The sequence below is a fragment of the Labrus bergylta genome, chromosome 22, assembly GCF_963930695.1.
Source record: "Labrus bergylta chromosome 22, fLabBer1.1, whole genome shotgun sequence".
NCBI lineage: Eukaryota > Metazoa > Chordata > Actinopteri > Labriformes > Labridae > Labrus > Labrus bergylta.
Window position 1 is genome coordinate 7760326 of NC_089216.1, and position 13926 is coordinate 7774251.

The window sequence follows — 13926 nt, forward strand, 5'->3', positions numbered from 1 at the left end:
TTCTTTCCACCCATTCTGCTTTTCACTTCTGCATGCAGGCTTTCACTTCTTCTGTTCCAGTACTCCCCACTCTCACCTCTTTCACTCCAACAATGATCTATGTTTTTCAGTGCTGCTGCTGGGAGTGCACACACACACACACACACACACACACACACACACACACACACACACACACACACATCCTTCCGTCCTCACTCTATCCATCTTTTTTTCTTTTTCGGTTCCATCCTTTTGCCGTCCTCTGACTTGTTGTTCTGCCCAAGAGAGGAGGGAGAAAGAGGGAGGAGATGCTCCTTGTCGGAGAGAGAGAGAGAGAGAGAGAGAGAGAGAGAGAGAGAGAGAGGGAGCAAGAGCGCGCAGCCAACCAACGGGTGAAGTGCGCCTGCTCTGTCGCCGTCGCCGCCGTTTCAGAGGAGAAGTGCCGTTTTATTCAGCAGCTGAATGAGGGACGGAACGGAGGGAAGGATGAACAGACAGATGAGAACAGGATAAGTGAATGAATGAACGGATCCCGACTTGGACATCTTTCAGAGCACAGAACCGGTAAGAGGACGCACGTGTGAATTGACATCGCTTTTGGGCTGATTTTACGATAGATTTCTGTCAATTGTTTTTAGTTTCTTATAACCATAGCCCGTGTGAGCTGTAGCCCAAGTGTGTGGCGGGAGGCAGCCAACGGTAAGCAGTGTACGCTCGGTGCAATCACTTTGACAGTCGGTTAATCGCAGCGGGGGGGGGGGGGGGGGGGGGTGTCATTTGCACAGATCGGTGCATGCGTGCGTAAACGGGGGAGCACACAACCTGGCAAGATAGAGATCAAGGAGGGGAGGGAGAAAAGGGAAAGTGATCGCATAGCTGAGGGAGAGGAGCGCGGAGGAATGCGCCGAGACCGGACAGACCATGCGTGACCAGAGGTCTCTCTCTCTCTCTCTCTCTCAGGTGCGACACCGCAGAGAGCCCTACCCTGTCTGTCTGGGAGACGCCTTCAGTTCAGCACCCACTCCACTTGTTTACTGGACATGAAGCTTTGGTGAGAAAACGCTAATTGGAAAGCTGCAGAGAGGCTGTGGACGGGAGCAGGACGTGCAGCCGGTGAGGGAGGATGAGATCAGGGTTAGGGAGAGTGAACACACCGAGGGTCTGCGCACTTAGGTCAAGGTGCAGGAGGTGGGGAAAAACGATGATGATGGAATAATTCAACTAAAATGCACAAGAGGTTGAGTTATTTCCCTATATTGCATGCGTTGAGTTATTTCCCTATATTGCACTCATTTTTAATGAGATATTTATGTTAAATAGATATACAAGCTTTTTGTTCTGGCCAGTGGTGATGGTGGTAGTGCTGGAAGCGTTGATGGTTATGAGGATGGTTGTGAATGGATTTAATTGGTTTTACTCTGAGCCCAAAAATTTGAATCTACAGTGCAATATTGTGTATTACATTGTATCGTGTTGCGTCCAATAAAATCGAGTGGTTTAGTGTCATCTCTTGGATTGCAATTCTTTATTCATGGTTAATTGGTTCTCATGGTGGTGTGGTTTCCTGTTATGAATTCTGTGGGCCTTACCTCCAGATAGGGCTTAGTGTTTACCCGTGTGCTGTCTTATTTTCCAGATTGCAAGTCATTTGTAGCCCGCCCTGAGGCACTTTTAATTGCATTAACCTGCAAAGGTATCAAGCAAGTTTGCTTGACTGACTGACACCGGTGTAGATGGAAGATGACGGGGTCGATGAGGATGATGATTGTTGTTGTTGTTGTTGTTGTTGTTGAATACTCTCATGAAGATGTGGACATTTAAAACAAAAAGTTCAGCAAGGTTTTAGAAGGGGGAAAAAACAGGATGTTGATAGCCAAGCTAATGAGATCATGATGGCGAGGAAGCTGAAGTTGATGACAGTGAACATGGTGATAGGTTTGATTATGATTGCATGATTTAGTGAAAATGACTGCATGCAGTGGTTGTTTAACTGCTGCATTGTATTAAATGGTAAATGGACTGCACTAAGTGCCTTTCAAGTCTTCAGGCCACTCAAAGTACATTATGATGGGGATCATAACGATAATTGTGGTTCCACAGATAATGATAAAAACAATGGGATGGATGCCTTAATGGTGATTGTAGTTGTTTTTTATTTTACTTGAACTTAAAATTAGGAAGATGGGAATAGAACCAATACATAATGATAAATAATTAACATAAAGCCATGCCGTCCTCTCAATAATTCAAGCGCCCAAGCTGTCTAAGGCAATAGGCTGCACTCATCTACGTATCCAAAACCATTTTTTCCGCTTACATCAGCAACAATAAAATCTTTGTGTTAAGCAGCTTTGATGCTGCCTAGCTCACAGCTACAATCCAGTATAGACATTTACTAAAGATAATGTGGGCCACGTCTGCATGGCGGTGATACATGAGGCAACACTTTGGACACTCAAACACTCTGTCTGATTTTTCGACGATCAGACATGCAAAGCTATTTTCAGCAGTATAGCAACGGGTCAAAAGTGTATTCAGATGATTTCTGGCAGCAAGATTATACGTTTAAAAGATTAGAAGGAAACTTTCTTTGGAGTTACATTTCTAAGAACATTGTCTCCCTTTATTGAACATGACAGAAAAAAAACTCTTCAGGCAAGATGAGGGTGGTGATGTATCCGAGTAAATTTCCATCAGTGTCAGAGTTGTTATTTGAAGACACACCACTTATTTTGTGTACATTTTTGCTCTCGACAGACTCGGGACACCATGTGTCTATTTTGGCTCTCCTGACATTTGTGTTGATTTTGTTCCATCTGTCCAGTTATTCATCCCGTTTGAGCTTTGACTGCAAGTGACTGCAAGGCCAGAGAAACCAGGCGTTTGGAAGGAAGACAAAAAACACATAGATGTATTCATTATTTTGTCCACAAAATACCAATATTGACATTGATTTAGTCAGGCTGTCACATTTATAGTCCCCACATATGTATTTGTGTGCTTTTTGTTTGCACATTATGCATGCTGCCTCCGTACCTGCTAAGTCTCTACATGTTTGTGTTGCTGCCAAAAATATCCGGGACTCTCTCTCTCTCTCTCTCTCTCTCTGTCTGTGGCTTCCTTTCCTGCGACTGTATCCTCAACTAATCCATTAATGACTTAAACAACACACTCACCGGCCCGCTGGAAAAGGTGGTAACCCACAACTTGGCCTCTATTCTTGTCCATGTTAATCTGGTTATGTGTATCACTGGCACTGGTTTCTGGTGACTTGTGTCATTACTGATTACTGACCCCTGGGATCCCGCTACTGTCAGCATGGCGTGTCTGGCTGGTAGCTCGGAGGGACAGGAAAGTCCCTGTGGTCATAATCCTCTTCTTTCCTTTGAGTGTGTGTGTTACATGCTGCTAGTAGTGTCATTGGGGGTTGTTAGCCCTGGAGATAGATGCCTTGTGTTCTGAATGGTGCAGCAGCAGGAAGATGATTTTGACAATAACAAGGAAGTAAAAAAGAAGAAGAAGAAGAAGAAGAATGACTCACATAGCCAGGAGCAGAGGCTTTAGTAAAGAATACCAAAGGGGAAATTAGACAGTAGTTTACATAGTTATTTGAGGTGGTACTCCAACCGTATTGTTTTCCAATGCCCACAGGGCTAAAACACTTACTGAGGGCATGGACCTTCTTGATTGTGAGTCAGAGCCTAAAATTAAAATTTTGTGTAGGCCAGTAGTGGAGCCCCAAAGTGTCCAACATGTAGTCAATATGACTGATTCACTTCATATGTAAATTAACTGAATACAAGTCAAATAAAAAAGCCATTAAAAAAAAAAAAAAGTGAATCATGAGCTTCCAAGTTGCTTGTCCGACTTGTTGCCAGCTCACAACTTGGAACTCAAGTTAGTTGGGGTGTGACGTCATTCCCAGCTCCGAGATATAACATAAATGGAACGCACCATTTAGTGCAGGCAGGCTAGTGCTTAGCAACAAATTAAACAGATAGTGTTAGCAGTGTAAGCTACTTCCTGTTGGCTAGAACAACAACAAGGACAGACTTTCTGACTTCACAGAGTTGTGAGTCTTCCTCTATAAGGAACATCTGCTTGATGTGTGCTGTTCAAAGCATTGGCATCATTTATCATCTTAAGCTTTTTTACTGACTTGCAAACTCATTTAGTATGCTTTTTCCAGTTTGGGGAAAACAGCTCGAATCAAAAAGCTCACTCAATGTTCCTTTCCTGTGTTGACTGCCCCTTTAATCAGGATCATTTCCTGAGGCATTATCATTTAACCACAACAACCTTACTGTGAGTCCCACCTCAAGGCTTTAAAAAGCATGGCATCCTGCCTACAGGTTGATTAATTAAGTCCCTATAACAATAGAATGTGAGGACAGTGATAGATCGCCCGGTTCATCTCCTCTGGCTCTGACACAAAGTCGTTGGCCTATCCTGTTTTATTTTATGCACTCTTTGACGTTCATGGTAGTCAGTGGCCAAAATGCTGCCTGCTCTGCCCAAATGCCACATCACATAACGGCAACTTAACACTTCCTGGAATGGAGGCTATGGATGAAGGCCAAGGGACAAACTGTCAAAGTAGTCCATCAAACCAAAAACGCTACAGACTGTGCAGGCGTTTATGAAGCTTCTGCTTAAGAATTAAATAATAAAACATGGCCTTTGTCTCAAGTTAGACTGTAAGGAGAAAGAATAATTAAGAAGAACACTCTATACACTTCCACTAATCCTGAGAGAAGTCACAAAGTTTCTATCTGTCATTGTGAGACATGCTACACACACGTAGACCCCAAAGCACAAACCAGATCTATAGACGTGCATTAACAGAGAGATGTCAGAGGGAGGGGGCTGCACAGGTATTGGCGCCATGGGCAATTGGGGGTTTAGCACCTGGCTAAAGGGCGTCTGGGCAGTATACTCTGGAAATGAATCGGAAACTCTACAGTCACCAGTCCCGATTTCAAGTCTGTATTGGGACTTGAACCGGCAACCCTCAAGTTCCCAACCCAGTACAGACTCAGTTCTCACAGACTGAGCAACTGCAGACCCCAATTTGATGTGACAAAATCCTAGAAACATGTAAGATCAAGGTATTGCACCTAAACCAAGTATAAAATAAATCAAAAACTCCATAAAAATTCCTTTATCGCTTACAAAGAGGGTTGCACCAATAAAGGTGTCAGATATGGCATGGATGCATCACCAACCAAGATAAAAAAATAAACAATAAAAATGACTAGTGCTGACCTAATATCACACTAATTTCCCTCATGGGGCCGACCAGGCTGGCTGGGCTTTTCACATCATTCATTCCACTCCGTTTCCAATCACTCCCAAAGCATCACTTCAGGGATTCATTTGACACGTTTATTGCCAAACGGTGTGATTTCCAAGCTGGGTAGCAGCTTTTGATGTACCAACAGTGATCTCACTTGCACGGCAGACTGATTTGGCCCTCACACGCGTGTATCTCACTTAGTCCTTCGGAGGTAAAGTGGCAGATGATGAACTGAGCCGTTAATAGCCGGCAGCACTGAATGCAGCATGCACCATTTTTGCTCTATCATCATATTGACCAAATTAGAGGTGACAGTATGATCTTGCAGTCTTACATTTTCTGCTCATTAGTTGTTGCAGCAGCGGGAGATTTATTGTTTTTCACTCACTCCTGTTTAAGCACATGTACTGTAAAGCTCTATCAAAGTGCATTTACACATTTTAAACAGACGATACAGAAAAAATGTTGGGAAAAAAAAAAATCTCTGCGCACCGGAATGTGAGACAGGGGCGCTGGAGGAGGGTAAAACTTGAAGACAATGAGGAAGGCTCCCGCACGCTGTCTGGCTTTATGCTGACACATTCATTTTATCATACAGGTATGCCTGATGAAAGTCGGTTAGACCGAAACGCCGTTTGATCAAATAAATATGTCAGCATAAAGCGAGACAGTGTGCGGGAGCCTTCCTCGCTGACTTTAAAAAGCCCTGCCATGAAGTCTGTGTATCTTGCTTACATCATCCTGGATAGCGAAGACTATTAAGCCCCAGATTGGTTTTTAAATATTTGATTAAAAATGGAATATTATGTAAGTTTAACAGTTAAAGCAACTAGAAGTGGGGAAAACAAGAAAACCATATCAAACAGATTGTTGCTGTTGGCACAACAATTGCTGCCAAACTAGCAAGAGTTAGCTTCTCATTAAACATGATGTGAAAGCGCCTGTGAGGAGTTTGAAGCGGGTTATGAAACAGACTGAAATGAATGATGATGCGGTCTGTATGACCTACAAAACAAACAAGACCATCAGAGAGGAGATTCATTATCACATGTAGTTATTGTATATGCCAAAGATGTAAGATAAGGCGATTAACAGCACACTGCCTAAACAACCTTTAAAACATTTTGCATGACGGACATTCATTGTGAGGTGCATGTTTGGGATTTTGAATAAAGGATTTGTTGGATTTTTTTGTAACAGAAAACTACTTATGTTCAAAACAAGATGGCTCAAGAGATTACTCTTACCACATTGTTAACAGGTGGGGGCCAAAAATCAACACAAAGCAGGAGTTCTGCCCAGAAGCTTTAGGGCGTTTTCGCTGGTCTGCATTCACATTATAACACCGGTCAGTGCCCATGTACACTTGTGTATGTAGTCCGAACCAGACTTTGGGGTCAAGCATACTCGGATCTGGGCAGGTCCCTGATTGGAAACCACCCTCAGTAAGCAACAAACCACTTCCCCTAACATTTTTATTATTGCCATGATGTGGATTTTTTGTATCTTAAGGGAACCTATTAAGTATTTACTGACCAACGTTGTACTTAGACACAATTATGGTCAAATAACAAATGCTATAATTCAGTCTGACTCGCTTACAGAAGTAAACATTTATTACCACAGCTACTGTTAAAAAGAGGCCAAATAAAGTTAGATAAAAAAGTTCCTCTGGTGTTGAACTCAGCAATGCTGCATTTTTAACTTCGCTGATTTAAATCTTTTATTTGTACGAGTTAAAACGTTTCAGTGTATTGCTTCACTTTAATCCTCTTCCTAAATCTGCACTCGAGTGGAAAAAAATGTTCACGCAGAATATACTTTTTGAACAGTTTTCAAACTTCTGAATGTTTGCAGGTAATTCTTCTCTCTGGTTTGAGGCGTTACATGTCTACAGGATCATGCAGGGAGTACTATTTACCTCGACCCTTTGACCTCTATAGCGCATTTATCTTTAAAGATGCGCTTCTATCCCACATGTTTGCTCCTTCACTTGTCATTTTCTGTGTCCTCGAGGTCACGGGTCTGGATGTAGTTCTAATCAAGAGCCGGCCGGCACACAAAAACAGACGACCACAAAGTCCCCCAAATAGGCCCTCACACCTGCACTCATTCTCTTGCACTAAAGGGGAAAATCCTTAAAGTGACTGAACCAACATTTTCAAGCAGACATTAAAAGACTTGATGATGTCATAATCACTGTCATCCCACCAGGTGATGGTTAAAGATGAGCGGGTCATTGGTATGCAGAGAGGCTCGTCCTGCTGCTGCTGCTGCTGCTAAAAATAGAAAATACCAAGGTGGAGGGAAGCATTTGTTTTAAATGTAACCTCAGCTATGAGACACACACACACACACACACACACACACACACACACACACACACACACACGCACACACTTGGATTGGTGACAGCTGTGTCTGTAAATGAGTCTTCCTCTGTGTCTGCAGCTATCTGGGTCTTTCGCTTCGTCTGTGATCAGAATGCGATGATTCACGGGGCAAACTGTCCTGGACATTTTATTATTGTTGTCGTTGTTGTTCGCTTAAAAAAAAAAGCATGCCAGGGATGGCTTGACGCTTGGCAGCACTAGACAGCGCTAAGTGGAGAAAAGCGGCTAAGGTGGTTACAATTTTCTGAACGATAAAGGAAGAGACAGAAGGAAGACAAAATAAACACGAGCATGCTTCTGTCCTTTTTCGCAGTCGCTCTCCAAGTCCAGATTCTGAACAATCTGCTCTTTTCAATTCATCAATGGGACGCTCGGTGTAAAAAAATGGACAATCACAGATGTATCAAATTTAGTGTGAAAATCGGTTCAGATGAAGAATCCTTTGGCCTTTTTTTTTTTTTTTTTTAAAAGCTTTCCTGAGTGGACAAGCTCCAATGAGCATTATGTGAAGAAGTGAACAGTTGCATAAAGCTTCAGCGCGTGCTCTTTTTTTTTTTTTTTTTTAAAGGAGGATTCTGAAGCATTGAGGCAACATTGAGGAGATTGTGAGTCTCTCTGGAGAGGCTACCGGTTGTCGAACAGATGAAGCACTTGTTTCTGAAGCACGGATTTATTCCCTTGTGGTTTCCTTCTGACTCCCTCTACCTCCTCCCTCCCTTCTCTACCCTGTCATTTCTTCGTTCTCTTTCCTTCTCCACCCTGTTCGCACAGCTTCCCCTCTTTAATTTTCTGCTGTGTTCATGTTCATGCCATGTCGGTCTCGCTCTCTCCGTCCTCCCTCCAGTTGGTCTGTCCTCTGTCTGTCTCTCTGATTCTTTGGAAACGTGCTCTAAAAAAAGGATTCTTGTGGCAGTTTATAACAAAACACAATTCTCCCCTTCTCAGACTTTTAGTAAGCATTTGTGTATTAGGTTAAAACGTAAACATTTTTATATATATATATAAAAAAATGCATTATCAACAAATACAGTAAAATACTTATATTTGACAAATTTGTGTTAAAACACAAAATGTTGCGGGGGTGCTACAGGTCCGGTGGCTGGTGCGCGCGCCCTGTGTGCGGAGGCTGTGGTCCTCCAAGTGGGCGGCACAGGTTAGAATCCCACCTGTGGCTCCTATCCTGCATGTTGTCCCCACTTTCTCTCTCCCTGATATCCAACTCTATCCACCGTCTTATCACTAAAATAACGGCACAAAAACAAAGCCCCAAATTATTCTTCAAAACACACAAAATGTGGATTTCCTCTACTCGTGAGAAGACTTTTACTTTATAAAGATATATACAGTTTACAACACTTTTTGACATTATAAAAAGATGGCACCGAAAGAAGCATGAACGTGCACCCTAAAAATAAAAAGGAGTCATATTGCGCCCTGATCTGAAGTTTGTTTCACATACTAACTATCTGATGTTTTGTGTTTTTGCACACTCCAACAACACCAGTTCATTCTTCTTCTCTAATCAATTAAAGAGTCCATTTTTAACTTGTTTAACTGCATCAACCTTTCATTTGCAGCCCTTTCTATAAAGTTTGAATGCTAAAATTGCAAAGTGGCAAATTACTTTTAAAATGAGTGTGAATGAGGACGACCCCACTAAAGCTAAGCAAGCACAAAGAGCTTACCCGACACGCAGGCCTGCACCCACATGTACCTACTGGATGGAACAGGTGGAGCATCAAGTGCATGAAAGAGCCTTAACATTACAACTTAACATCCATCAACAATGCTTTTGTGACCGAAAAAAGCCCAAATGGCACCGTGTTTTGTGTTCTCTTCTGCCCCACTGCACACAGTAATAGCCTCAGGTCAGTACTAAAAGATGGTTACACACTCCCAAACAACCACTCGAACATACTCAAAGTGGTAAGAGGATATGCTGAAAAAAGGAGGATCAAATTATTCCACATGGATGCTGTTGGGTTTTATTTCTCCTCAAAATTGGGGCACCATATTTCATATCCACATAATTTACCAGAGGAATTCAAACTTACAATGAACACAATTTAGTGATATATTTTCTTTTGTGTTAAAGGTGTAATGTGTAGAATTTTTACACCAAAATATCTGAATTCATAAAAAATTGACTTAACCTGTAATAAACAGTTTTTTTTTGTTTGTTGAGTACTTACATTACCTCAAATATTTCCATCAGTCATCAAATCCAGAGAAATCCTTAATCTTGAGAGTTGTAACGCCCCATGTCTTTTGCAACGGACATGACAGACACGACATGAATGACCACCTGATGAATATAAATCTCTTTTGCTTCTAAATGCCCCGATGTGTTCGCAAGCTATAGCCTCCAGCATGTAATCCACATTTTGCTGCTGCAGAGGTCGTGTACTGCGGGGTTTATCGTGACTGAAAACAGCTGACTCCTGCTGGAAACAATTTTGGTGAGAGCATGTGGAGAAAAGCAAAAAAAAAAAAAAAAAAGAAGAAATAATCATTATTGTCGGCTATAAACCAAAAACAATCAGCTAAAAGGTGCTAAAACGCCCGGTAGTGCTCACTGCACCTGCAGAGTTGTCACCATGAGCGCCTTCTCTTATGTCACACACGGTCATCCTGCCCATTTCAATATGTCATAAATATGGATTAATGTAGCTTTAACCTTAAATTGAATGGTTATTCTAATGTTAGTGGAACAAATACAGCAACATGTATTGTTTGTCTTTGTCTGCTTCCTCCTCTTTTACTGTCACTTCTGGATCCCTCTGCCTCGATCATCCTTGCTCATTTTTTCCCCCCTCCTGTTCAGTCTCTTCTGCTCCTACACTTTTTTCCCCCTCTTTGACTCGTCAGCTTCACTCCTGTCTGTCTCTTCTTCCCTGTTCTGTCCTCTCACATCCCTTAATCCCTCTGTGCTGCTTCCTCTCCCCTCGACCTCCAAGCTCCAAATACTCTCTCCAGCCGCCTCCTCACCTGTGGCCCTCCTCCACCCTCTCTCTCCATCACTCCACTTCTTGGTTGTTGTTTTTTCTCTCCCTTTATCCCATCTGCCTCTCCTCTCCTCTGTCTTCTTTATGTTCAATTTCCCACCACGAGCCCTGCGTATGTCCTCTTTACTGTCTCATGCCCGGCTCAATGTCCCTTCAATCATTCGAGGTCTAACCCGTCCCTGATCTGAAACGCTTTATCTTGCGTTATATTCCATAATTTACTTATCTGTTTTAGTCTTTTCTCTCCTGGCTGCTTCTATCCTTCCCTCGCCTGGCCTCATCCTCTATTCATTTGTGCGTAATCTGTCACAGCAGCATAAACCCAAACCTTGCTTATGTAATCTGATAAGAGCCACAAACACACACACACACACACACACAATCGCACAAATACACACAACCAAGCTCCCCTTCCACGTTGCATGCATGACTGCGGGCTCTTTCTGCATGCGATTTGTCAGTGACGGTGTGTTCACGAGTGCATGCATGTGTGATTGTGCGATCTTGCAAGTGTCAGCTTCATTGGACCGGGTGGTTTGTATGTGTGTGTGTGTGTGTGTGTGTGTGTGTGTGTGTGTGTGTGTGAGTTGTCGTGCCTGGCGATGTATCTGATTGGATTAAAGCAGGGGATCATAAGTGATAGACAGGTCGAGGGTATAAAATAAATTAAATAAATCAGGAGTGGACAACAGTTGCTCCTAAACACCCATAATCCACTCTGTTGTCATGCTATGGCAGGCCCTCTGCCGCGTCATTTCATCCCTCTCCCTCATAGACTCTCGCACACTACAGCTGTGCGAGTGCAATATCTCAACGACATGTTCCCTTTTCCTTACTTTAATGGTAATGCTTTGTGTCCATTCTGAGCGCCTAAGTCCTCACTGTGACTGATTTCAAAAGGGCACAAGTGTCAGCGTGAATCGCATTTCTCTTATACTCGCTGAAAATAAAGAGCTTTTTGAAAACGCCCTTTTCGACATTGAGTGTTTATAAAGAAAGGCCGGTGCATCATAGAAGAGAGCATTGAGCTAATGAAAGACTCGGTTCCATTTAACATCAGTAGATTTACCACAGCTTTCTGGTGCTCCCATTTCCTGAGCACAAACAAATCAAACACGCTCCTGTTATCCATCTGCTCTGTTATCAAACTGCACTGCTACTTGGCATCACTAACACACACACAAACACACACACAAACACACACACACACACACACACACGCATGCACACTCGCGTGCCACACCTCTTTTTGGCATTCATCGGGTAGAAGCGGTAATTCTCGTCACCACATGGGTTTTCACTTGTAAAATTAAAGAAATGGAGGGGAGAGACAGCAGGCGAGTGCCAGCTCTTATGAATATGGCTGAGTGTGGAGCCAAAGGACTTGTGGACTTATTTCTTAGCTGGAAGGAAATCAGGGAGGAGGCAGTGGAGCGGGAAGAATGATGAAGATGAGAATTGGGGGGGGGGGGGGGGGGGGGGATGGATAGAGATGGAGGGAAACAACAAAAGGCTTTAAACCACAGTGGGATGAAATAAACAAGAGAAGACAGATAACGATGGAAATTAATTGAACTGAATCCAGAATCCACAAATATCTCCCCCCCCCCCCCTCCCCTCTCCCTTCCCCCCTCACAGTGAAGCAGTTTGCACATATGCGCCCATCTTGCAGCGAATGCCCCGTTCCTTGATGTTACCACTGCTGACACTTTGATTCTAAACAAGTCACGCCGGCTCAATCCTCTGTTTTCACGACGCTTTATTAGGAAAGTCACAGCTGGTCCCCTCAAACTTGTTTTTCTTGTATTGTGCCGCGGCTAAAACTGCAAGTCACTCCGAGTAAACATTCCGCTGCTGCAAATAGCCGTGACAGAAGATACAGGGAAGCTTTTAGTTCAGGTGTGCGGGCATCAAGGGTGAACGCAGTGCAAACACTCACAGTGCGAGGATTCCCTCAGGATGGCTGGTGTTTAGTCCGTGTGTGTTTATGTGTGTGTGAGATACAAAAAGTGTTTTACTGTACTCCTATGTCATGGAAAGTGTTCAAGCGGTATCATGATTGCAGCAGCAGCAGAGAAATAACACTTAAATGAACAGCCTTGCAAAGAAGTGTGTGTCCACTCGTGTGTTTGTGTGTCGCCAAGTCACTGTAGCACAAAAAAAAAAAAATTCCAAATGAGACATGGAACACTATAGGAGAGCCCGCATGGAAGCATGGCGAGCTTTTATGAGTAAGCTAAGTTAAAATGTTCACTCTCAGTGTTCATCTTCATTTATTTATGCGTGATAAGTGTGCATCTGTGCATGCTACTGTGTGTGTGTGTGTGTGTGTGTGTGTGTGTGTGCGCGCTTTTCAGCAAGCTAGCTCCCTCAGGCTCCGTGCTATCTTCTCTGTGTGACATTAGCAAGGGGCGGAAGTCTGAGCACCATGCTGCCAGTACCTCTCAGCATCACACACACACACACACACACACTCAGGGCCAAAAACAAACAAACGGGGGCTGGCAGATACTGGATATGAACATCTGCAATCTGACTTCTGCTCGGGGAGAGCAGAGTGCGTGTTTGTGCGCCCGGGCAAAACATATCCATGACTCTCCATCCATAGAAAGTTGGAGGAAGATTATGGCGATTGTGCGTTGCGTAATAACATACATGTAATATGCATTGCGAGATTGCATACATTACATTATGGGGGATTATCTTAAACCACGGTTCGAAAGCTGTCAAGCTGCCGGGGCCAGTTAGAGGGAGACACTCTCACAGCATGAGACACACAGCAAGTCCACAGCTGCATGAAGGCAATTATTCTGTCTCTGTTTAATTTGTCTCACTCATGCTGTAGGAATCACAAAACACCTGGACACTGTGTTACATCAAGTAACGACAGACATGCACGAGGAGGTGACACTTCATGTGACTGTTCATGAAATAGTAAAAGGAGAAACCGTTTAGAAAAGTGGCTCAATTGCTTCTGCTTGTATACATTACAAGATGTTACATAACTGCACAACAAAACAGCCAATCAGAATTGAGTATTACACCATCATATCATGGTCTAATTTATACAGAGACTAGGGCGGTCAAAGGATTGCTTTTGAAAATCTCCATAAATGGCTGATAGTTAATTGCGATTAGTTGCATTTTTAATCGCACCTTTGAATTTCCATTATTTTACATATATTAAAAAAAATTGTTAGGCTTTTATTTTGAATTATTGTACTGTCTTAATCTGAGAGTACTTTCCTTG

General features: G+C 43.0%; 1 protein-coding gene across 2 annotated transcripts in view; it reads left to right on the forward strand.

Moving 5' to 3' along the window:
* Window positions 1–200: 200 nt before the first annotated feature.
* The window catches only part of slc8a4b (solute carrier family 8 member 4b), a 98130-nt gene continuing 84404 nt past the window's right edge, over window positions 201–13926 (forward strand). Inside the window, exons 1-2 of one of the 2 annotated variants that reach the window (XM_065950111.1) lie at window positions 201–546; window positions 943–1033. In XM_065950111.1, coding sequence (XP_065806183.1) covers window positions 500–546; window positions 943–1033 — 138 coding nt within the window. In that variant the 5' untranslated portion in view covers window positions 201–499. The remainder of the gene's footprint in view (window positions 547–942; window positions 1034–13926) is intronic. The other variant, XM_065950112.1, reaches the window with a different exon arrangement.